Source organism: Pezoporus occidentalis, unplaced genomic scaffold, assembly GCF_034315485.1.
Source record: "Pezoporus occidentalis ecotype Australia unplaced genomic scaffold, CSIRO_AGI_Poc_V1 ctg102, whole genome shotgun sequence".
NCBI classification, from domain to species: Eukaryota; Metazoa; Chordata; class Aves; order Psittaciformes; family Psittacidae; genus Pezoporus; species Pezoporus occidentalis.
Window position 1 is genome coordinate 2,436,094 of NW_026912801.1, and position 23,887 is coordinate 2,459,980.

The 23,887-nt window shown below is 46.0% G+C and overlaps 3 protein-coding genes across 4 annotated transcripts in view; 2 read left to right on the forward strand and 1 right to left on the reverse strand.

The window, feature by feature from the left end:
• Positions 1-14,224, forward strand: part of CCDC117 (coiled-coil domain containing 117) — a 297,697-nt gene extending 283,473 nt beyond the window's left edge. Inside the window, exon 6 of the mRNA XM_062616278.1 lies at positions 12,444-14,224. The gene's annotated coding sequence lies outside the window, so the exon portion shown is untranslated. The remainder of the gene's footprint in view (positions 1-12,443) is intronic.
• Positions 2,422-4,770, reverse strand: XBP1 (X-box binding protein 1). The gene is made up of 5 exons (XM_062616308.1): positions 4,549-4,770; positions 4,383-4,479; positions 4,181-4,309; positions 3,492-3,655; positions 2,422-2,745 (listed from the first exon to the last, which is right to left on the reverse strand). Exons 1-5 carry the CDS (start codon positions 4,743-4,745, stop codon positions 2,556-2,558), a joined length of 777 nt encoding a protein of 258 aa, XP_062472292.1. The 5' UTR covers positions 4,746-4,770; the 3' UTR covers positions 2,422-2,555.
• Positions 14,009-23,887, forward strand: part of ZNRF3 (zinc and ring finger 3) — an 84,979-nt gene continuing 75,100 nt past the window's right edge. The window contains exons 1-2 of one of the 2 annotated variants that reach the window (XM_062616210.1): positions 14,009-14,076; positions 15,202-15,284. Coding sequence is in view for 1 of the 2 variants with exons in the window: in XM_062616200.1 (XP_062472184.1) it covers positions 19,967-20,407 (441 nt within the window). In the remaining variant the exon portion in view is untranslated. Of the gene's footprint in view, positions 14,077-15,201; positions 15,285-19,852; positions 20,408-23,887 lie in introns of those variants that run through there. The other variant, XM_062616200.1, reaches the window with a different exon arrangement.

The following is a 23,887-nucleotide window of genomic DNA, read 5'->3' on the forward strand; positions in this document are numbered from 1 at the left end:
TGTAGATGGTTTTTAAGCTTACTTTCTTCCTGTTACGTTTGTACCAAAGGTTGGCTTTCACAGATGCATTTCCTCTTAATTTTTTTTTATGCTAATACAGCACCACTGATTCCTGTTATTCAGCCATCTGACACACTAATACAGTGGTGAGCTACTGACAGAGACCAAGATGTGGGGGAAAAAACCCTGTGTCCAAGCAGTGCGCTTTGATATAAAACATCATTTTCATAATTAATTTCTGCCCTTGCAATAGGAGAGAACAGTAAGATAAAGAAGGAATTAGGGGGGGAAGACAGAGATTCTTCTTGTAGCCACCTTCTGGAGAGGGCAAGAGAGAAGCAGCTGTGGGGTGGTTTCAGACTTCTGTGTTCATACCCGTTTCATTTGTTGTTAGCTTCCTTAAAAGATTTTATTCATGCTGTTTACAAGCGGGATGGCAAATTAATGCAGTATTAGGAAAAACTTTATTTTGAAATACGATCTGATTGTGGTCTGTCTTCTCAGGGGACCAAATCACCGTTTGTATGTCAGTTTGCAATAAATTTTCTAAAATATTTTTTAGATGGCTGTGTTTCATTCCTAACAAAAGTGAACACCTTGAGAGCGTATGTGCAGTCCTTCAGCTGGAGGGTAAAATACTCTTCAGCCCAAGAAGATTTGTAATTTAACTACATAGTTCCAAGAGCATGTCACAGTGTTCAGCAGGAGCATAGCAGCAGGGTGGGAGAAAGCTGAAGCTGCCAGAAAGGAAGCACTGTTCTAAATCTGTTATGCCACTAATGTCTGACTATTAAAACAAATTCACATTTTATTTTATATGTAACACTTCATTCATCCACTGAACATCTGCCTCAAGCAACAATTTAGACTCTCCAAAGTTTAACTTTTCTAATGTCAGTTCTGCTATACTACAGTGCTGTCATTTTTACTGCTGTTCAGTGCTCAGAGAGAATGCTTTATTACAAGCTAGGTTTTTCATTTGTATAAAAAGCAATCTTATCACCTTGGTTAGTAACCAGTACCCTCTTGTCCCATCCCCCATTTTCTTTCCTCCCTCACCTCAAGCTATTTTCTGGCAAAGTCTAATGCACAGCATGACAACTGAAGCCAGGAGCAGCTGAGCAAACCCTTGCAACAGCTCTCACTTTCAGAATAAAACTTCAGTTCTTCCTTCGTGGTTCCAGTTTCACCTCCAGTTCAAGTTGGTTTAATGCTGTAATGTTGGAACAAATGGATGGGGACAACAAAAAAGTCCTCTTGTGTTATTTGAAATTAGCTCCTGCAAAGTTAATTTTACACTTCAGGAATTCGTGTGGAACACAATCTTCACCTTTTTTCATCCCATGTACATCACACAGCTTCAGCAATACTGGGCCCCACTTGAAGTGCACCCACCTTGACCAAAACTGAGCATTTTGAATGGCTTTACTGGTGAACAGGAAGATATTACAATAATTGCATTCAGATAATCAGGCTACTGCCCAACTGCATTCCCTATTCAGGCTGCAGATTCTGCTCTAGCAGCTCCAGCCATCATACAAACCCATCTGTCTCAAACAGTTTGCAACATCAAATGCTCTCAGAAGCTGCCAGCAGCACTTCTGTACACTACAAAGTGCTGCTGGATTGGTGCATTAAGGTGATTTAATGACAAGGCACCAAGACCTAATCTGCTAAAGTTTCAGATTCTGCAAGGCCCACATACTTTCTCCTCCCCACTGAGATCCAAGGCAAAAAAGGAACAGTGAGCTGCACTGCACTTTAATTGCACCAACAGTTAAATATTAAATGGAGAAAGCAACTCTACATAGCAAATGTAAAACAAGTATTTACATAGTAAATCTGTAAGATAGACTAGTTTCAACACAGCTGTCTATACTTTGAATATCTCATTGCAGTTTTGGGGGTTAAAATTACTTTAAATTGAAAACAAGCTTTTTCAGGTTCATATAGAACTGGCAAGTTTTGAGAAACCACCTTTCCTCCCTCATAAGCCACTAGTGATGGGGGGGGGGTAGGACAGGGCACCCTGGGTTTTTTGATACCCGAAATGCATTGGCCATCACTTCATTTACTAGCACAGGTAGAAGTTGGCAACACTTCCCTGAATGCACTGGATTTCCACCCCCACCCCAAAGGGGCTTATTCTGTTATCCTGTTTATCCAAGGGGAGTTAACACTACTGGGTTAGACACTGATCAGTTGGGGAAAGAGTTCATTAGCAAAGCTATCCTCCCAAGCACGGTCAGTGTCAAGTGGAGAGGACATGTCACTGAAGGGCGACAGGGATCCTTCATATCCAGAGTCACTACAGGCATCCAACAGAGAGCTTGACGCTGCAAGACTATGATGAGGGGAAAGCAGGTGAGAGGTACCCAGTTCAGGCATGAAGCTGTCTACTGGTTCCTCCTTCACAGATACTGGCACCCTGGGGATAACTTTGTCTTCAGATGGAGAGAGAGATACTTCCTCAATTTTCACTAGCATATTGGTTTGGTTGCCCATTTTAACAGGAATCTCCAGTATCAGGGGCTTGGTGTACACATGATCAAACCTTATGAGTTCATTAATGGCCTCCAGCTTAGCTGATGGGGACCCCAAAGAGGGAGAGGGGGGGGCTGGTATGGAACTTGTTTCTCCACAGATCTCTTCCTCCAGCTTTTCCAGGCACGTTGACTCTGAATCAGCGTATTTAAGAAACATCTCTGGGTCCAGACTGTCCAGAAAGCCCAATAGGAGATCAGACTGCAGAATGAAATATTGTTTTAGAAAGAGAGCCCACTACTGTTACAGCAGAACATCAGTTGCTACATCTATTAACCTTCATCTGGAAGTTAAAACATGCTAACACAATAACAGAACACTGCTATAAGAACAGCGAAGGCAATTACTTCTGTTTCATAAGTTCTTGGTCTGTTAGCTTTTTTTGTAAGGGCACTGACAATCCCCATAGAATTCTACATGTATTTTATATTCACAGCCTATTAGAAACTCATCAAGATCTTGCTCCTCAACAGCAGGTACCAGAGCCTGGTGTGATCAGACCTGCCCATGATTAAAGCTGCAGGTCTAGGAGGGGCGGGAGAGGTGTTTGTGCCTTGCTCCTGCCCTTACATATCTGGAAGTCATTGATAAGGGTCAGGTTTTAAGTTCAAGCAGCTTTGCCAACACATCAGCAAAATGATAAAGTTTGTTTTCAACAAGAGTAAAACCGCAGTATGCTTTTCGCATTTGTACACTTTTGCTGTAAGAGCTAAAAGACCGTTTCAGGCAACAGCCTATCACATTTAATGGAAACTGGACTCGTTAAAAGTTGTATGAACTCCTGCACTCACTGGATACAGCCTAACATAGCTGTTCTATGGCATTCCAAGATTTAGAAAACAATGAAAAGTCATCAACTGACTTCAGACAAAGAAGTTACAATACTAGTTTTAAATCCACAGTGGTTCTGAATTTCATGGGTGTTCTAGGTAGGAGCAGATGCTCACCTCCGAGTCTGAAGAGTCACTGCCACCAGAATCCATGTGGAAATTATCAGAAATGGTGACTGCTGGGCCTGCACCTGCTGCAGAGGAACACGTAGTCTGAGTGCTGCGGACTCAGCGGACCCGGTCACCAATCTAATCTCATCCACCTGTGATTCCTTCACAACCTGTGACAGGAAAAAAGCCCAGTCAGTCACTGTAAATGCTCTGGCTGGCAGTACACACATACTCCTGCAGCTCACGCAAAGGCTTCTACCATTAGACTACCCATTTATTTTTGGGCAGTAGGAACCTGAAGGTAAGACCAGTTTCAAAGTTGGCTCAGACTTTCATATATCTGCCAGACCCTCTCCACTATACACCATTCTTCTGAGACTGACCCGCATGAACGGAGCGGCGACTACTTCTAGACCAGAACAAACGATGAAACTTGGAACTATTCAACCGCTGCCTCCCACACCACCGCCGCAGGGCTGCGTATCTGCTCGGCGTGGGAAAGCCTTCCCTTGGAGGCCAGCAGGGTTTGTGGGACACGAAGCGTCCCCTGCACAGCACGGCAGCAACAGCCCGAGGGCTCTCGGCACCGGGACCACCGCTCACCGCCACGCATGCGCAATTCGAGGAGCGGCTCTCCGCGGCCCTGCCCGAGGCGGGGGAGGAAGAGACCCGCCAGGGGCGCGGCGGGGACTCACCTCGGACTCTCCCTCCTCCTCTGCCTTTAGAGCATCCAAACCCAGGCGGCAGCGCAGCTCCCGGTTCTCCAGCGCCAGGCTACACGTCTTCTCGCGCAGGAGTCGGTTTTCCAGCAACAGCTTCTGGTTCTGCGCAGAGCCGGGAAGCAGTGAGGCGGCGGCGCGAATCGCAGCCCCCACCCCCGCCCCCCAGGCCGCTTACCTCCTGCTCCAGCTCCCCGACCTGCTGCTCCAGCTCCGCCATCCGCGCCTTCTTCCTGTCCCGAGCGCTCTGCGCCGCCACGCGATTCTTCAGCTTCCTGCGGGGCAGGGCGGCCGTCAGCGCGGCGGCACCCCCGCGGCGAGCCCCCGCCACCGGCCCCACTCACCTGCGCAATGCCTTCTCCTCCGGGCTCAAGTGGGTCAGCCGCTGACGCTTGCGGGCCGGCGGCGGGGCCTCCAGACCCGCAGCGGTGGCTCCTGCTGGCAGGACAACAGAAAGATGCCGGCCGGCCGCGGGGGACTCGGCCGGCTTGCCAGGAATGAGGAGCAGCCGGGGGGCTGCCGCGCCGGACAGAGCAGCCATGGCTGGGGATGAGGAGCGAGAAACTGCGGCCGTCAGCGCTCTGCGGCCCCGCAGCCCCGCCCGGCTCTCTACGATCGTGGCTCTCTCTCATTGGTAGGCACGGCGTGACGGGGCTCCCTGCCTGGCTCGTGACGGGCCCGCCGCTGAGGGCAAGCGGGGAAGCGGATTGCATCAGGCGCTGGGGCCGGTCGATAAAGACGTGGCAAGGCCCGGGGGGGGCACGGGGGCTTCCGGGAGTTTGTTTGGCGCGGCTGTGCCCATCCGGGCCTCTCGGTACCGCTGCTGTCGATGCGGTGGCACTGGGGGGGCTGAGGGGGGAGGGGGCTCGGTGCAGTGAGGAGAGTCTCGAGGAGGGACCCGGCAGGTCAGTCACGAGCTGAAACCGGGGCTCTGTGGGAACACGAGTGCCGGGAACAGCTGTAACAGACGCCATGGGGACAGGCGAAAAATAAGATGAAAGAGCAAAAAAGCCGAGAGGAGGTTGGCGGTTGTTGAGCAGAAGCCTCAGGAGAGCGCGCTCGAGTCCCTGAGGATTGCCCGTGCACCACCGCAGAGGCGGCCGTGCTGTGGTGAGCGGCGGGAGCGACCGCTGGTGCCTGAGGAGGGGCCAGAGCCAGGAGGCCTGGGCCCAGGCCGGTGAGGGGGCGGAGGTGGAAAGCCTGGAAGCTCTGCACACGGGAGTGCCGCGGCTGGGCAGCGTGCAGGCTGCGGGGCACAGCCGTACACAAGCACACGCAGCCGCCTGGGGCACTGGGCTGTCCGAAATGCCGACCGCAGCTTGGTGCCCGAAGCTTTCCATGCTTTGCTCATGGCGGTTGTCCATGAGGCAGGGTAGCTGCGAAATGTTGGAACTTCGGCCGTTTACGTTTATTTCAGGAACTCATCTGTACGCTGCATTTAAATTCGTTCAGATCATAGCTGTAGTCAAGTCCTGTAACTACCGGAAAAACATGAACCTTAAAAGTTCAAAGGCACTGGTGAGCTGGTTTGGCATTGCTCCAGCACTGGATTTCTGCCAGGCCTTCACGATACAGAGAACAAGTTGCTTTTGTGAGTTGGTGTTTGTTCTTCCCTTACTCGCTGCAGCATGACATTTAGTTCAGACTGAGAGTTCACCTTTCTACTTTGACACTTTTGTGAATAATACAGCTAGTGTTCAATAAGCCTTTTAGGCTGAGTGCAAAAAGGTTGTTCTTGAATTGGTAAGCCCCTCAGATTCCCATCACTGAAAACTTACCTGCTGCTCCTTTGTACATCTCTTCTGGCTTTGGACTCATGTTTTTTTCTGCAGTTCTAATTCCCAATTAAAAACACCACTGTTTTTTTAACAAAATGCAGGTCTAGTATTAATGTCTTTCTCTGGTTTCAGACATGCATTTCAAGTATGCTGCCCTTCTTTACAGCAAACATGCCCCTGCTTGTGTTGTTTTCTGATATTTATAGCTGTACTGGTGAGACTAGCCATGATGTGATATATCATATAGATACCCAGACTTCCTAGCATTATAGCTGAAGACAAATCCAAACTTCCTGTCTATATGTGATTTAATTTTCCTATTTAATTTCATATGGAACCAGAGGAAAGGCATCTTTTTCTTTTTGCAACATTTGTGATCATGAATAAGCTTCAGAAGTGCAGAGATATATATGCTAGTTACTGAGAATACATTTAGGCTCACAAATACTGTGTTACTACCATTAGAACACATAAAGTCTTTTATTAAATATATGGGTAAAATCACAGGGTGAAAGAGTAACAAAGAAAAGTTTGATAAAGCTGGTCTTGTACTGAGACACCCTTTCAGAAAACTTTGGTTAAAAACCTTAAAGTTTAATCCTGATTTTTCACCTTTCCCTTCCCTCCCAGCCCCAAACCCAGTGTTTACATATTCCAGGTTTTGTCACTGAATCCAAGCCTGTAATCCACATGACAATACTCTAGGTCTTCAAGAATAGGGAAAGAACTTGAAAGAAGAGGGTGTAGAGAAAAGATAGGTTAACTAAAAAGCTTAGTCTGAGAAAGAGCTTGTTTGCCCAATGTGCATCTGAAAACACTTGGAAAGTAGTCCAGGGCCTCAGGCTCATGTCCACAGCTGGAGTATTCCCAGACCTGTATCAGTAGTTGATTAAATGAGAAAGGGAACTGTTCTACAGCCTAAAATGAGGTCATTCAAAGTCTGCAGTGTTTGCAATTAACTTTGTATTCATTTCACTTTTTCTTAAATTTCATTAGTGGGATTCAGGAGTTCACTTCTCAAAAGTCTGGTCCTCTTAGTCTTAAGGTGGGCAGTAACCATTGCCTGCCTGTGAGACTCTACTAGCCTAGTTGCTGAGCTCATTGTCAGCTGGAGCAGGGGAAGAGTTCCACTTCAGCCATGTTATTCAGTTGTCTGGGGTACTGGCAACCCTTTCTTTTAGTCTTAACAGTTGAGGCTTTTTAGGAGCACACATGGGGTTCATACTGTTCCTTGTGCTCTGAGTGGAAGGGCTGTTGTAGAGGGTGCGGATTATTTACAGGTAATGGGATAATAAAGGGTATAGCACGTTTCATCAGTCTGGCAAGCCTAGTTGGAACAATAACATACCTTTTCTTCAGCAAAGAGGTGATACTCCTTTAGTATGGGAATTATGCAGAATCTGTATCTTTTGCCTACCGCATGGAACTGCAGCCTATCCATGTGCTCTGGGAACTGACACTGGCTTTGCCTTCCCTTAGCACTGCCACGAGCAAGTAATGCAGAAAAGTGATTTTTTTTTTTTTTTTCTCAACTATCATTCCTTTTCTATTTATATTTATTATTGAGACTCTGCCTCACGGGCCTCTACAGTTGTTTCCAGAGTACGACCAGAAAGCTGTGTAAAAGACCCAGTAAGTCCAACTTTAAACACTGACTCTTCTGCAAGTGTCTTGCAAATGTGTACCTTGTGTTCCAGTTCCTTGTCCTCATGTTCCACCAGCATATATTACTGGTACCTGTTACTACCCCAAATTATACGAATAGTGAGTAGGTCTGCCTCAGTTCCAACATGGATCTATGTAGTGGGCCGCAGGCAATGGCTAGAGATTCTTACTTTGATAATCTTTATGGCTAAGTCCTGTGACCTAACTGATTTTGTAGTGAGGGAGAGCTTCCATCACACTTGTACCTTGAGTGCGTTCTGTTACAGCTCTTTTTCAAATACCTTCAGAACTTCATGCTGGAGATCCTCCTGTATTTTCCCCATGGCGGTGTCCTAGTCACTACAGGCAGCAGCAGTTGGCTCAGGCAGCATGTCTTGTGACAGAAGTCATATGCCCTCATAGTAGGCTTCTCTGTCTCCCCATCCCAACAGAATCATTTCTCCTGTCACCACAGTTACTGAAGCCTTGCTTCTGATTCACAGGAGAAGTCTGAGTTAACTCAGACAATGCTGTCAGTGTTTCTAGAACAAAGATACTCTGGAAGTTGGGCATTTTACAATGTCTTTTTTTCAGGAAGAGAGGGCCTCCCTTCCCTGTCACTGTAGTCCCCAGCAGCCACAGACACTGAAGCTCACCTTGGAGCTCCTCATGGCAGTTTAGTAGCATTGCCTACATTCACAGAGGTTATGCCCCATTCCAGGTTTAGTGGTAGCTTAGTAGCAATAGATTGGATTCAGTACTTCATAGCAAAGGCAGGTGGGAAGCACACTTCCAGAGCAGTGGTAGATGCATGTACAGCAACTGATTAGCTTCTTTTTTGAAAAATACAAACCGATGTTGTTGCTCTTTCCTGTAGTAACCTTTCTGCACCACAGCTTGCTTTTGGTAGCAAAAGGATCTCAGGCTTCATGGCTTCCGACATTTTGAGTGTGGAATTCCTTTTTTTAACTTACAGAATACAATGTGGCAGATTTTTCTTAACAAGGTCTAAAGATACCTTGTCTCAATTTGGATTTATAACAGTAAATTTAAGCTCAGGCAACCTACGTAGAGAGCTCAGAATGTTCCTTGCATCTACATAGTATCTTATTTTCCCTGAAGTTCCCTTGCACTGTAATTCCTGTCTGCTTCATTGTGTTAGACTCCTCTGAAACTCAAAGAGTTCTCTGGTCTCGGGCAGGACCAGCCATTAACTCATGTCATTCTGCAGGACTTGCAATTATTTGCCAGTTGAGTACTTTTCCCAGAACGCTGACTTGCTCATTGAACAGCAGCGTGTCTGCTAAGCACCACTCACATCTGCAAGTTGATCTCCCGCTGTCATGAAATGCTGGTTATAAAGGGAAAGCCTACTTGTTTACAAGGACATTCCAGTACTTTGGGATAAAGAGCTCTTGATTTGATTTGGTCTGTCAGACTGAGAACCAAATTTCTCTTGCACATTCAGAGACTGGAGCACACCATTCATGGGAATTTAAAAGAAGACAAGATATCCGCACCACAGTGAAGGGAAAGGCTTGCTCCCCGTCCTGTGCTACTACTGTGAAAATGAAGCATTACCAGAAAGCCTTGCAAACACTGGTCATGTAAACACATTTTTATACATAGAAGCTGGGTGCCCTTGGGAGGATTTATGTCACCCTGGGATCCAAACAGCATTGGAACAGCTGGCCAGGGAACCAGGCTCAAGTCAGAGGGTCTGTTTGGTGGGCATGCCAACCTGGTGATATGTGAAGGAATCCTGCAGGTCAAGGGAAGGTTGTGGTCGTTTAGTGTTTTACTTTGGGGCTTGGGTTTGTTCTGGCTTCTGTTTGTAACCAACTTGCTTAATACTGAGCCTATCCCCCTCCACACCATTCCTCTATCCATCACTCTACTACACTGCATGGATTCCCTTTCCCTTTCAGTGGTCTATCTGTTGGTATCTCTGGTGATTAGATGCTGTTTGATTGTAGTATCTGTTTCCATGCTGTAGTACTACTTTAGCTCCTGAGCCATTTTCTGTCTAGCTTGGTCCCAAGAACAGTGTTCCCCTGCAAAGGTCAAAGTTCTCTTCATAGTGCTGATGTGCAAATGTGGACCAGAGAGTTGTACAGATTGTGTGGGGTCTGGAGGTTCTGGAAGATGCCACGTTTAAATGTGATTTGCAAATGTGATTAAAGTCTTGGCTAAACTACAGGGTAGAATTGTGCACTGTGAATTCTGTCTTTAGATGTGATGTTACTTGAGAGGTACTGTGTCCACTGTTGTATACTGATGCATGGTGGTACATTGGTGGTGGTAATCACAAGTGAAAGATAAAGGTAAATGTCTGACCCTTAGCTGAGATGGTGCAGTGGGTACATCACTGGGGGATGTTTGCTGCAGACTGTGCTTGCTGGTGGTGCAGTCCTGTGAACTGACCACCTCTGCTGGGCTTTGGGTAAGTACGTGACATGTTGAGCAAGCCCTCTGAGGAAAACAGCGACTGCTGAAATTGCACACGCCTGAAAGCTCCTGTTCCAGTACATTTTTCTGTTTGCACATCCTGCTTCAGAACTGGAACCTCTTCTTGGAAAGTGATCCAACAGGTAAACAACTGCGCTTAGGAAAGCTTGATGACAACTTCCTATTGGCAGAAGCTAGCTCTTCTTTGGAGCAGTGCCAGCTTTTGAAAGGAAATGCCTTCTCTTATTTCTTAGTCATTCCCTAGGGTTTGAAATCTCTTTAGAAGTTAGGAGCCCTGAGAGTCCTGGCAACTGTCTCAGTTTGTGATTTTAAAATGATTTTCTTATTTTCTTCCATATGAGTTACTTCACCTAGTGCTGCCTCTTGCCTGCAGGAGCCTACCTCCAGCTGTTGCAAGAGACTCTGTGAGGAAAGAGGCACAGGAAAGTTATCAGGAATGTCAAGTTAGGAATCGGCTCTGTCTCAACATCTGTTCAGTGTGACCCGAAATGTGAGGGGTGTTGTCAGAATAGCCTGCCTCCTGCCTCAGGCATGTTTGATTTGCTGTATACTCTGAGGGCACGGGGTAGCAGCTGCTGTTCACAGAGGGATGAATCTTTCATGCTTCCTTTTTGGCAGCCTCATTTATTTGCTCTGTTAGCACTTGACTCCAGTGATAACTTTTATGTAAATGGTCAGGAAGAGTTGAGGCCCTTTATATACTGATTTTATATACTTTATATACTAATATACCTTTATATACCTTATATATATATTTATATACATTTATATACTAATTATAAAGATATAGATATAGATCATATTATAAAGATATAGATCATATGCTAGTGCTTGAATGTGGAAAATGCAGTGCTTTAAGGTAATTAGTTGAAAGCGCTGGTCAGATCTTGTATCTTAGGTGAGTCTTTAACGTAATAGATAACCTAAGATAAAATAAATAGTTGCTTAACTCACCTTCACATGAATGAATCAGTTGTTAGTATAGAAATCCCTTCATTTTAGTCAGCCACCTGTTAAGAATGGATTTTTTTTGCTTTTGGCAGTCAGAAGTGGTGAAATTTATTTTGTTTGCTTTAATCATAGAAGTTCTTCATATTGCAGGTTTATCCATTGCCATCCGTATTAGTACCTGATACGTTACACACTTTTAGTACCTGATACATTACACACTTTAACCATGTGCTTCAAATTTATTTTGAGTTGGTTACATATTGTTCACTTTAAACAGTGTATTGCTTGAAGTAGGACTGCATGAACAGCTACTTGTACCATCTATTTACTCCAGAAATACTAGGAACAATGCTGAATTGAAGACAGAAGTCTCAATATCTAGCTTGGATGTAAATCTGATTTCCAGAAATATGCAGGGTATGTTATTTATATGTTGTCTACCTTGGATACTTCTTCAGTATTGTGAGAGAAGACGCCACTAAGTGTTGACATAATGAACACATAAACTGAACAGTAATCCAGGATTTAGTGGGCTTGTAATTGGAATTAAGTAGAGATGATATAGAGCAATCTCAGGGGTGGGAGAACACAGTGAAAGACATTTGTGTGGGTGGATTTGAAGGTACTTCTTGCAGAATAAATGGATGCTGAGAAACTTGGAAAGTATGACTCCAGATTTTGTCCAAATTCATTCTGTTCTCAGCTGTGCTGGCAGAGATTTTAGGTGATTAAAAAGCACAGAGCAATGGTCTCCTAAGATGATTAGTATTGGGTTTTCTTTGGTAACATGATTTGCTTGGAGAGGACCCTGCAGAATGCATTGCGCATGTCTGTTTTCTGTTGCAACTCTCATGTAAGCTTATACCTTATATTGGACAATAATTTGCAAAAATAAAAGGCTGCAGTTATCTAAATAAGGGCATATTTAGTCCAGTTTAACATGTTTCAGTTTCAGAGGTCTGATTCATTATTATCTTTGCCCTTCAGTAGATAACTACATGCACAGAAAGAGTGAAGGGCTCCCAAATCAGAATTCATACAGATTTATAAGACTACACACTGTTTAAGACATTGGAAACCTTAACCTTCCAAACTTTAACAGGGAATTTTGTTCACAAGTAGCTTTTGTAATTAAAGTTGTCATAGCTTGTCAGTTGGTTATTTGGATTGCTTCAGTGCTGGTTTATTTGGATAAATTGTGTTTCCAAACTTTAAATAGCAAGAGGCAAAGCCACAGTTGCATAGCATTTTTCTTAACATAAATCTCCACTGATTTTTCTCTGTTGGTCTTTAGTTGAGCTGATGAGTTGCAGTAGTTTGTTACTTTACAGTAATTGATGGTATCGATGAAAACATGTTTTTCAGAACTGTAATGGACAAAATGTTTTTATATTTAGCTTTCAAGTCCAGATTGCAATAGTAAAGTTCGACTGCGTGAACGTGAAAGGCTGTAGGAGACATCTTGAATTCAAACTGATGTTTCTGGAGATATTTTGGCATGCTTCACGCATACGTGGTGTGTCTCCTGAAAGGGCAAAGGAACTCGCCTGGCTTTTTGAGTCTAGGAGGTCACCTACTGGTTGCTCTGCCTCAGTGCATCCCACACCTCCAGTGCAGCGTCAGGAACGGCCTGAGGAGGGCTGGAGATGCGTCTCAAGTATCGAAATTGAAGCTCTTGTTGCTGCTTCACAAATGGGACCCTACCGTGCACTCAAATACGTTTAAGTAATGCTCTCAATCAGTCCTAAGCCTGTGTTTGAGCTGTGCAAACACGTCTCTAGAGGCTTGGAATAACAATTTTACATGGTGATAAAAAAGGGCAGGCACAGACGTGGCACTGAATTACTAGGACAGCTCTAGTTTCTGTTGCTTGTTAGGAGGTATGACGGTATATTTGATTATGAAATACACTGTAGGAATATTGGCCTCTGGAGGGCACAGCGTTAAAACATGTAGGGAATGTGGATAGTAGTCAAGACATACCCGTTACCAGCATCATCTGGAAAGGCAGGTGTGGTAGTGCGAGTGAGAAACAGCTCTCCTTATCCTTCCTATGGACTCTTGGTCTGCTATGAGGACTTCTCACATACAGTTTTCTGTGAAAAGAAGGATCTTGAGTCTGATTTAAGAAATGCTTAATGAAAATATCTGCTCATCAAAACCCCATTCTTGTACAGAACTCTCTGGTGTCAGGTTGCTTGTGATACACATTTAAAACTAGCATAGATGTCACCACACTGCACCATACAATGAAGGTATGTCCTGAATCCTGCTATGGCATTCTTTAATCTACACAAGTGGACCTCTGACCACCCACTTCTTAAACTCCAGTGTCATAACCAGCCAGAATTCCAAGGTGAATGCTAAATAAGTATCTGCAATGTAGGAGGAAGACGTTGAGACACGTAGTTTACAATTATATGATGGGACTCTTTTTCCTTCGCAGTTTGGTTGAAGCAAAAGGCAGATACTTCTTCCTTTAGGTGGAACAGATATAAATAGAACTGTATTTCAACATAAATTTGCTTCAAAGGAAATGACTAGCCTCCATTCTCTATTAAAACAAATATTTATAACACAAACTAGAATGAAGAGTACTTAGAATACTTTGACTAATTTTTAAACAGGAGTTGTCAACAAATCCACTGGTACTCTCCAGACTTTCTTATTTTGGTGATGTTTAAAATGTAATGGTTTATCCTGATTTGTCCATTGGTATGTTTCTTCTTGGTTAGACAGTGATGTTTTTCTCAGTTTCTCTTGTCTCAACTGAGCTTTGAGAGTCTTAAGCATAGGCAGACAAATTAATCACTATTATGATTGAGCTGGCATGTGAATTTATAAGCTAGAAGTGTTTGAGGTAACTGTGTGTGTTTCCATCCTCCGTTTAATGTGAAGTAATCTCATACCCACTGTTTTTTCATGACAACTTGCTTATGTGCCCACAGAAGTACATCTCTCCTGTATCATCCTAGCATTGCCACGGAAACTAATAACGTGCCCCTGCTTTCGGGAAGTGCATTCAACACTGTAAGATTAACTGTCTTTTCAATTGAGATAAGTAGGCTGCCTTTGCAAGTTGTTTACTTTGTCATAGTTAAAGCAGCAGCCTGGAACCCTGATTATTGTCTAACTTAACCTGAAGATGTATCCACTTATATCCTTTTTATGTTCATTATGTTGGTTCTCAGTTCTTTCAGTATTTTATTTAGTACCACTGGTGGCTCAATACTTTAGATGAAATTCCCCTGGTGATTTGTCGCTTGGTCCTCTGTGTCAAGTGACAGACAGCTTCCCAGGACATGATGCCCGTTCACCCACCCACCATCCATACTGGGTGTGATCACAACCTTTCTACTGCTTATAAAAGCCTGATGATACTTTTGTGACTATCAAAGATGAGAAGAAGATGTGAGGGGTTTGTAGTCATCATTGATTCTTTAATTGCCTTTACAGAATAAATAGAAGGATGAGAAGCAATTACGCATGATCTAAGATAATCTGTGAAGTATTTTAGGGGTAAACTGCTGTCTTTTCCATCAGCACCTCTCCAGTGGTGAGAACTGATGGAAACCTGTTTTTCCAGGAGTAAAATTTCTCTTTACTGGTTGTCATTGTCACGAAAAGGAGATGAGGACCAGCTTGTTCTACTGAAATATAATCCTTTTTTTTTTTTTTTTTTCCATAGAATTTATTCTCAGCCACAGTTCCCATTTCCCACTGTGTGTTCAGAACATGTTTATTAACTGGGGACAGCAGCAGTGGTGGCTTGTGTGCATGTGTGTGTGTGTGTGTCTGTTGTTTTGATTGTTTGTCGGGGTTTTTATTAAGTGGCAGCTTATAGAACTTACTCTGAACACCCAGTAGATAAAGGCAAAACAATCTCAGTCCTAGGTGGGTACAGTATTACCTGCAGATGCTCACAGCCAACTACAAAAAGATCATTGCTCACCAGTGGGGGGAGGCAGTCATTGGACTCTGCAGTGACATGCTGCCCCTGCCTTGGGAGTGGGTTTCCCGTTGCAGTGTAGCATCGCTGAGTTCTCTGGGGTTATCAGATCACTTGTTAAGATAAATCATAGAAGTAAAAACCACCTTTTCTTACTACATAGCTGAACAGCCCCTTTTAAGTGATTTTATTATTTCTTTACACAGTGAATGAGAGATGTACTATGCTCCAAAGAAGGTCTGGCTGATCCTGGAGACAAACTCAATCAAATGGAGAGACAAAATCCACGGTAATTGAAATTTGTTTAATGCATGCTCATTGGTTACATTATTTCTTTGGAAACAGGCTGTGCTTTCCTTTGTTATGCTAGGATCTAAGACAACATAGGAGGGGAAAAACGTTTATTTAAACATTCACATTGCTACTGCCTGAAAGTCTGGTGTTTTGAGTTTGATGCTGCCATTGCACTGGAGGGTGGCACCAGGCTGTTTTCTGTAATGTGTCTTAAGAAAACACTGAATTGAAAATGTCATCTGCTTTTTGCTTATACTAATAAGTTATACGAGGCTTTGGGGAGGATCCCTCAGTAGTGAAGGACAAACAAGTTGGTGCCAAAACAGCAGAGCTAAAGAGGCTTTCCTGATGTCCTAGCTTTCCCCCATGTCCTTTTTGGATATTCTTGCAGTACCCAGAGTCCAGAGCTTCAGATTTTCACAAAATTTGCAAGAATGTACTATCTTAAGACCTCTTAGATAGGTCTTAAGCTTGGCTAAATTAGCAAACAGGTTCAGGAGAGTGACAAGGGTGACAGGCAGATAGCATATGTTTAATTTCATTATGAAATAGGGCTGAAAGAGGCTCTAGAAGGGATTCCCTTCAGGAATCCCTATAGAAGGGATGCTGTATTTGTGGTTGACTGCACAGATGTGACAGAAAGCAGTAATTGGACATCTCCAGCCAAATGTATTTTCAATTACAGGGATGGCAGGACCAGGGAAGCTGGGTTCCTGTTTCATTTAATGGTGAGAATGGCTGATGGGCATGTTGTGAGTGGCTTACTTGGTGTTGCTTTCTTCTTGCCTGATGTAGTGCAGAGCTATAGTTCCTGCACAATATTCCAGCTCTCCTCTCAGCACAAAATGATTAACTGTTTTGCCTTTTTCTGTAACACTCATCACAGCAGAACATTGGTACTTCAGTGGCAGTGTTTTCTCTCAAGATTGTGTGGGGAGAACAGTTCTATAATACCCATTTTTTTTTGCAAGAGAAAGGAGATGTAGGAAGTTTCGCTCAAAAACATCCTTTAGTGTTGATTGCTCTCTTCTGAGCTAGGATCAGAGAGTCCTTTAGGTTGGAAAAGATCTTTAAGATCACCAAATCCAACTGTTAACTCCCTCGCTATCAAGCCCACCACTAAACCATGTCCCCAAGCATCACATCTACACATTTTTTAAACACCTGCAAGGATTGTGACTCACCACTGCCCTGGACAGCCTGTTCCAAAGCTTGACAGCCCTTTTGCTGAAGATATTTCCCCTAATATCTAATCTAAACCTCCACTGGTGCAGTTTGAGGTCATTTCTTCTTGTCCTATTGCTTGTCACCTGGGAGAAGAGAGCAAGTGCTTAGGGCATGCTTTGTCAGACCACCTGGCATTATACATCATTATGTCCAAGTCATAGCTCTTACTGTCCTCAGTTACAGTTACAAATGCTTGAGACTTCTGTGTGTCAGAGCCTGGGCCTCAGTTTGTTATGCAGGGGAAAACAAAGAAAGGATACCTGAAGGTTTGTGGCATAACTGAACTGTGAGCTGTATGCTGCCAGCTGGGAAGGAAGCCAACTGGAAATGTTTGATTGTTTAATGTTAGACAGCCCATTCTCTTCCGCAACCTCCTGCTTGAATTTTTGCCCAAGCAGAGGGGACTTGGTGACCTGAGACCTCATGTCACTCATTCAGCTATGGGGCTACTGCAAAGGCAATTTTCCTGTGCCTGTAGTCCAGCAACAGGCTGGTTTAGTGTGGTGGAACAGATCTTCAGCAACTTTTACTTTAGGGATAGGATGCTGTTCCCTCATTATATAGAGACACATTCCCATATTTTTCACTAGTTGATTTCCAGATTTATTTGGCTTGCCCCTTCTGTGTTTCTAACTCTCAACTGAACCCAGAGAGGCCCTAAGTTTAGGGCATTTCCTAGAGAACATCTAGAAAGTCCTGGTTATTCCATTTCATTAATAACAGAAGCAGAGACCTTATCTGTCTGAGCCCCTACACTGTTTAAGTAAATTGATGTCCACTTTGCTGACCAGCCGGGAAGGACACAGCATTCTTGACTTTCCAGTTTCACAGCTAAGGGTCAGGAATGTCCTTCCTAGTTTTTGTTGAAATAAAACTATGTGTTCCACACACACACTGACCTCTTGTTGTCGTCTCTTAGAACTAGATTTCCAATTCCCATCTCCACTCCTGAAGCTACTCTTAACCAATACTGTTTCAGCTTGCTGATTCAGTTTTAAAATAACCTTCACTCCATCCCTACCTGCCCTGGGCTGCCTTTAGCCCTGGTCTCTTCCCTGATCCAGTTTGCCACACAGCTCCATGAAATTTACATTGGCATGATTAGGGAGAAATTGTGGAAGTGAAACAAGGGAAGAGCTGTTTAAAATAAATACTTCTCCCAAACCAGGCAATTTCTGCTAAATAGGAAAGTCATACTCTCAAAAACCTCATCCAGTGCTATGTCTGTCCTTGGGCTCTGACTATACTTGGGATAGGGGGAACAAATACCATGAAGCTGTGCGGTTCCTCCAAGCTGCACAATAAGTGTCTTACTGGAAGATGTTCTGTAAGGGGAATTGTTCATTCATTCATTACCTTTTGTACGACAACCTGTGCACAAGCCATTGTCCTGAAACACTGAAATTCCAACTCTTCTTACTGCTGATAACATACCCATTGAGTGTAGGAAAGCTGGGAAGCCTTGACCTACAACAACTTAGGACATGAGCTGTTTACCTGTACTAACAGAACATTTGTCCCTGCCTGTGGCAGCGGCATTGGAACTAGGTATCTTTAAGGTCCCTTCCAACCCAAACCATTCTATGGTTCTGTGAACTATAAAAAAATAATTACAATGACATAAGAATCTTTGCAAGAAGAAGAATACTTAGTGAAAAAAGACATCCTGAACCTGACATGCAGGGCGTAAAAAGCTACCAAGGACTGGAGATTACCTGCTGTTGCTGCTTCTGGAAGGGATTTAAAAGTCTGTGTATCATTTGCCTAAACCACTTAACTTAGTGAAGAAATAAGAGAGAATTAGTTGAATGTCAAGAAGAGACTTCCTCCTCATGACACATGCACAGTCCAGGTTAACAGTGACCCCTCTCAACATTGTAACTGTAACCCTGCATACATCTCTACTTTTGCCACAGATTGTGGAACGGTTTAGCTGACACAGCAGGGAGAAGCTCTCCTAGAATTCTCCATGTTTGACCTGTTCCTATCTTGATTATGGTGTAGGAAACCCTGTTGCTGTCTAAGCACACTTGCCTCACATGAAGGAGAAGGGACATCGCATTGAAGTAGTTTGTACTAAGGGATGAAAATGCTTCTGTTTAGTACACCAGGTACTACGCCTTCCTGAAATCTCACTGTAACATACCTATAACCTAAAATTCAGTGTTGAGCACAAGCTTGCATAGTGCATTCTCTGCCGTCACCAGGCTAGAGCACCAGTGATGCCCTCTCCAGCTGCCTTTCTATGCATGCTGTAGTTCTGTGGCCTTTGATCCATTGCACTGAAGTCTGAGGTTTGTGGAGGCATTTTGTGGTGGAAGACCAGGGTATATGTTCCTGTGATCCCTGCTTGATCCCTTTCTTCTTCACTGAAGAAATCTTCAAGGATTTGTTAAGCTAGTGTTGCTCACTGTGTCAGGCTAAGGATGCTGCAATCTTTTCTTCAATTGTAGCAAAGTATATTTAGGAACAGAGCTGGCAATTCGTAGATCATGGTATTCTTCCTTCTGCCACTGGGATATGGACTCACCCCAGAGCTGGAGTTTGCCAGTCAATGGGCTTCATAACCAGCAAGGGATCTCACACCCCTCATAACCAATTCATACTTTTAGATTCCGTAACATCTTGTGTTAATGAGTTCCACAACTTGGTTATACGTACTTCTAAAGGACAACCGAATCACCGGCCTCCATCCAGGTCTTGTAGTGTGAGGCTGAAATAACGATCGTTACCTGTGCACCTTTGCACATCATTCATACGCGGTTTCGCAGGCTGCATTAGGGACAAGCGAAGAGCCCGGTTAAGCGGTCTGGTCCCCGAGCCGCAGCTGCGCACCGCTGGGTCGGAGCCGATCCGCCCAGCGCCCGCACCCGGGCGAAGAGGGAGCGTGCTGGGAGCCGCCCTCGGGCGGTGGCGTTACGGGAGGCCGCGCAGAGCCTCAGCGGAGAAGTTCCAGAGAGCCGGTGGCCGTGGTGCGCTCGGCTGTGCAGGCTCAGCTCCTGCCCGCTCGGCTCCTGGACCACCGGCGGGCTCCAGGCCTGGCGGGCTGCAGCGGGGGCTCAGCAGGCCGGGCGCGATCGCTGCGCGGCTGCAACCCCACCGCCGGCGGGAAGGGCCCCGGCGACCGCAGGTCCCGGGGGTGCACCCCAAGCCGACGGAGCCGGCACTCGCGTCCCGAGCGCACCCGGACCGGCCCTGCAGGCCCGGCCGCATGGGAGGCGGGCTCCCGGCGGGGCCTTCCGGAGTGCGGGGCCGCGCAAGGCTCCGCCGCCCGCCCTCGGGCCTCCGGCCCCGCGGCCGCTGCTCGGGTCGGGTCGGGTCGGGTCGGGCCGGCTCCGCTCGGCCGGGCTCGGCGGCGCCCCGCGCCGGGTGTGCGCCGAGGGAGGGCCGCGCGGGTCAGCGGCGCGCGGGGGGCGGGGATAACCCCGCGGTGTCCGTCACGTGGAGCAGATGAAAGGGAAGCGGCTTGGCAGGGCGGAGAGGAGCCGCGGCGAGGGGCGGCGGGTGCGGGGCAGGCGGCGGCCGGGAGCGGGGCGCGGCGAGGCGGCGGCGCTGCTGCTGCTGCTGCCATGGGGCGCTGAACCGCCCGGGACCCCGGCCCCGGAGCTGGAGCCGCTCGGGAGCGATGTGCGGCGGCGGGGCGCCGCTCCCCCCGGCCGCGCGATGAGGGGCTGCGGGGCCGGCGCGGGCTTGGCCGTGCCGCCGCCGCTGCTGCTCGGGCTGCTGCTGGCCGCGGCGCCGGGCGCGGCGCTGGGAAAGGAGACGGCGTTTGTGGAAGTGGTGCTTTTCGAGTCCAGCCCCAGCGGCGACTACACCACCTACACCACGGGGCTGCAGGGCCGCTTCTCCCGCGCGGGGGCCACGCTGAGCGCCGAGGGCGAGATCGTGCAGGTGAGTGAGCAGCGCGGCCGGGGGGCGCCGCCGGCCCCAAGATGGCTTCGCGGGCCCTTCACCTGGCGGCACAAAGCCCGCGCCGGGCCCCGCGCCCCACGTGCGCAGCGCGGCCTGGGGCCGCCGCGGCAGCGGTGACAGATGCACGGCCGCGCACAAAGGCCACGGGGCGCCCGGCTCTCACCTTGTGCGGCCGGAGCGGAGCCCCGCGGGCCCTGCGCTCGCCCCGTTTGACAGCCGGGCGCGGATCTGAGCCGTGGGGCTGCGCTCCGCACGCGCCCTCGCACCTCCGCCGGGCGCGGTGCCTGCGCGGCGGGGCGGGGCCAGGGCCCGCTGCGTGGGGCAGCGCCGGTGCCGCGGGTCCTCATCTCACCGCGCAGCCGCCGCAGTCGTGCGGGGTGCGGTGCGTGCCCGGAGCTGTCCTGGGGGCTCTTGCACAACGCGGAGGTTCTCGTAGCGCTGCTCTTGGCTTTCCCACCAGAGAAAGCTGTTGTACGTATCGGAACGCGGCGGTCCCGTCCCGTCCCGTCCCGTGCTGTGCTCGGGGCTCCCGCAGCACTTACCTGGAGCCTGCACAAGCGCTTGTAACTGTTGGCTTTATTTCCCCCCTTTTTGGCTAAGTAAACAAAAATGACTTAAATGGTGTCTTAATAAGTTTAACTGTTAAACAGTGGCCAATTGCAGTCCTTATTTCTTATTAACAGTTGTGTAGTTTGTTTGCTTGTGCTCTGTGTATGTACATACATAAACATATATATATATATATATAAGTTTAAAATAAAAAGTGATCTGGTGGCAAATAGGCTCTTAAAACATCTGGGAAAGTTCTACAAGTACAAATACGTTACTACCCAGATAACTTTTATTCTGTTGTTCCTTTCGTGTAAAGTATACTGCTGTTGAGTGCTTGTTTTAGTTCGAGAGAGTTTCGGTTGGGGGATTTCTTACAAAAGTTCTCTTGCAGTTGTGAGCACAAGCTGCTGATAGGAGGGGCTGTGTTTCCCTTTCAGAGAAAAGGGGGATGCGCCGATTAATTTGTATTTCTGACGTTTTTTACATGGTGGTGCCGGTAGGGCCTGACACTGTGTGACCTCCTGGTGTGTCATCAGACAGTATGTGTAAGACCTGCTCTGTGTTGAGGGGACAGCAAGAAACTGAAGTTTCTTTTCCTGCCAGGTGTTAGTGTCAGAACAGGGGCCACTTCCTGAGGCCACACTTTCCCTGAGGTTGTAAGTGAAAGTGTAGAAAAAAACTGCTGATTTTTTAAGGCTCAGATTTGCAAAACTTGGGCCAAATGTATGCAAGGGGCTGCTGTAGGCCTCATCAGGCACAACATTGACTTGTCTGCTTCCTCTTGATGTTTGAATAGGCAGCCCCCTAAATGGGAAAGGCTATCCTGGAAACCAAATGATGTGGCAAATCTTGTAGTCACTTATTACTCAAAGGGCATTTTGCTCATTTATCTCTGTATACAATAGATAACATACACCATGAACAGGCTGCTGGTTCCCCCCCAAGCCATGATGTCTGTTAAGTTCTTTTCAGAGGAGAGAATATGGCAGATACTGTTCCAGAGCAGCAAGACTGAATGCTGTCAGTCATGTTTTCACTGCTGAGATTTTAGATTTCTTGTCAGTGCCATACTTCCCATGTCTCCTGAAAGTGAGTTTTTCACAGTGTTGTCTCCCCTCCCTATTTCAGCCAGGCTGTATATTTGTGAAACTGTCTAAATTTGCTGTTCTGGATCATCATTTAAAGCTTGGGGTGAGATTTAGAAGAGCAACATGGAGCTAAGGCAGCTAAGAACCTGTTCAGCAGCAGTTTAGTGGTATGTCAGTCGGGGATGTAAGCTCTACTTGGCCACAACCACTCAGTGCACACAGCTCTGCCAAGAGTAAGGTGTATTTTTCTTTAAAATGGAATATGAAAATTCTAGACAATCAGACATATTAAATAATCATATGTTAAAGAATGGATCAAAGGAATTGTGGTTTTGGGACTACACAAAGACTTTTGTTTATATTAATAGCATCAATTACTCATTGGGGGATTGAAAGTCTGAACAAAAGTCTTGAAAGTCTGAACAAAAAAAACCCCAACCAAACAACAACCCAAACCCCTTAAGAAACAATGGGCTTTCAGCACGTTTTTGATAGGTCTCACATTCACTCCTGAACTGGTTATCAGTCAGATTCCTATCCAGTAGTGGTATAGGTGGTATATAGTAGTTGCTATTATGTTGTTTTTCATGTTAGTGTGAACAAGTCTTATTAGGGTCAGGTGTCTACAACTCTTCAGAGATGAAATGTTCATACATCTTTCATGTGGCCACAGTTTCTATTCAGCAAACTCATCCTTGGGTTGCTGTGTCAGCTGGTCCTTAAAATGTTTGAAGGTCTAACCATCCCGGTGGTGTCTGGCACACTGGAAGATTACATGTTTCTTGGAGCAATATCCTGGCCTTTAATATGTTTGATATTGGAACTTGAAAATGTTTGATTAGAGAGTGATTGTGGAAACAAGCTTGTTGAAACTTATAAAATTGTATTTTGTTTTAAAACAAATTATGAGCAACAAACTCATTATGGTTGAAATGTCTTGTAGCAGTCAGACCAAAAGCTCAGATTAGTTCCCTGTCAAAGCAGGTGCTACATGGCCACACACTTGCAGTGATAGGACAGAAAGCATCACTGATACGACTAGCAGTGGCTTTTTTTGCTCAGAGTGAGATTATGTATCTTAATTCTACTTGCAATTGGCAAAATTCCTTTCCAGTTGCCTGTTCTTCTTGATGGCTAAGGTGTGGAGTGTGAAGTGCTGTGATTTGTATGAAGTTGTGGTGGTGGTGGAACTGCTCAGGTGAGTTGCTGGAATACAGGATCAAATACGACATTTGATTAAAATTGTATCAAAACTTCAAATGACACACGTCCATCATTGCCAGTCCTCTCTTTTAGACTTTCTTTTTGTTACTCCTGCCTTAGATACACTGCAAAACAGAGCAGCATGGGAGGGTTACCAATACGTACAGTTTTAAAGAGAAGCAGCACAGAGGAAAGATTTGGGAATATTATGCCTGGGTTTTCTTGTGTGATAAAAGTTTGGGTTTTGGTTGGTTTGTTTCTGCTTGGAAGCCTCAGCAAGGTAATAGTGACCTTTCTGTAGCATTGAGCTGGAGTGATGTGTAGGTCACGTAAGAATCTCTGGTTGCATCCATTTTTTGTGCTCAAAAGGTAACAGCTTGGGGAGAGCAAGCATAACTCATTGCTTTAAGCTCCAGGAAGAAAACAGTGGGACATTTCCCAGCTTCTGGCACTGCAGTTCCTTCTAGCAGTGTTATGCTCATCTTTTCTCTTGAAGAAGATGGGGAAGCTTAGATCTGGAGTGCAAGACCACATGCATGTGTGTTCATTCCTTCTGTCTCCCTCCCACCCTGTATTTACTTGAATAGCTTTGAACCTTCTCTCTGTTTTCTCAAAA

Bases quoted from the DNA above. Each gene is read 5' to 3' on its own strand.
- XBP1 (XM_062616308.1), bottom strand. From the start codon at position 4,745: ATGGCTGCTCTGTCCGGCGCGGCAGCCCCCCGGCTGCTCCTCATTCCT. The intron at 4,310-4,382 runs GTAAGCGGCCTG...GGCTCTGCGCAG, and splicing joins TCGGGGAGCTGGAGCAGGAG to AACCAGAAGCTGTTGCTGGA. The intron at 3,656-4,180 runs GTGAGTCCCCGC...TTCCTGTCACAG, and splicing joins AGGAGGAGGGAGAGTCCGAG to GTTGTGAAGGAATCACAGGT.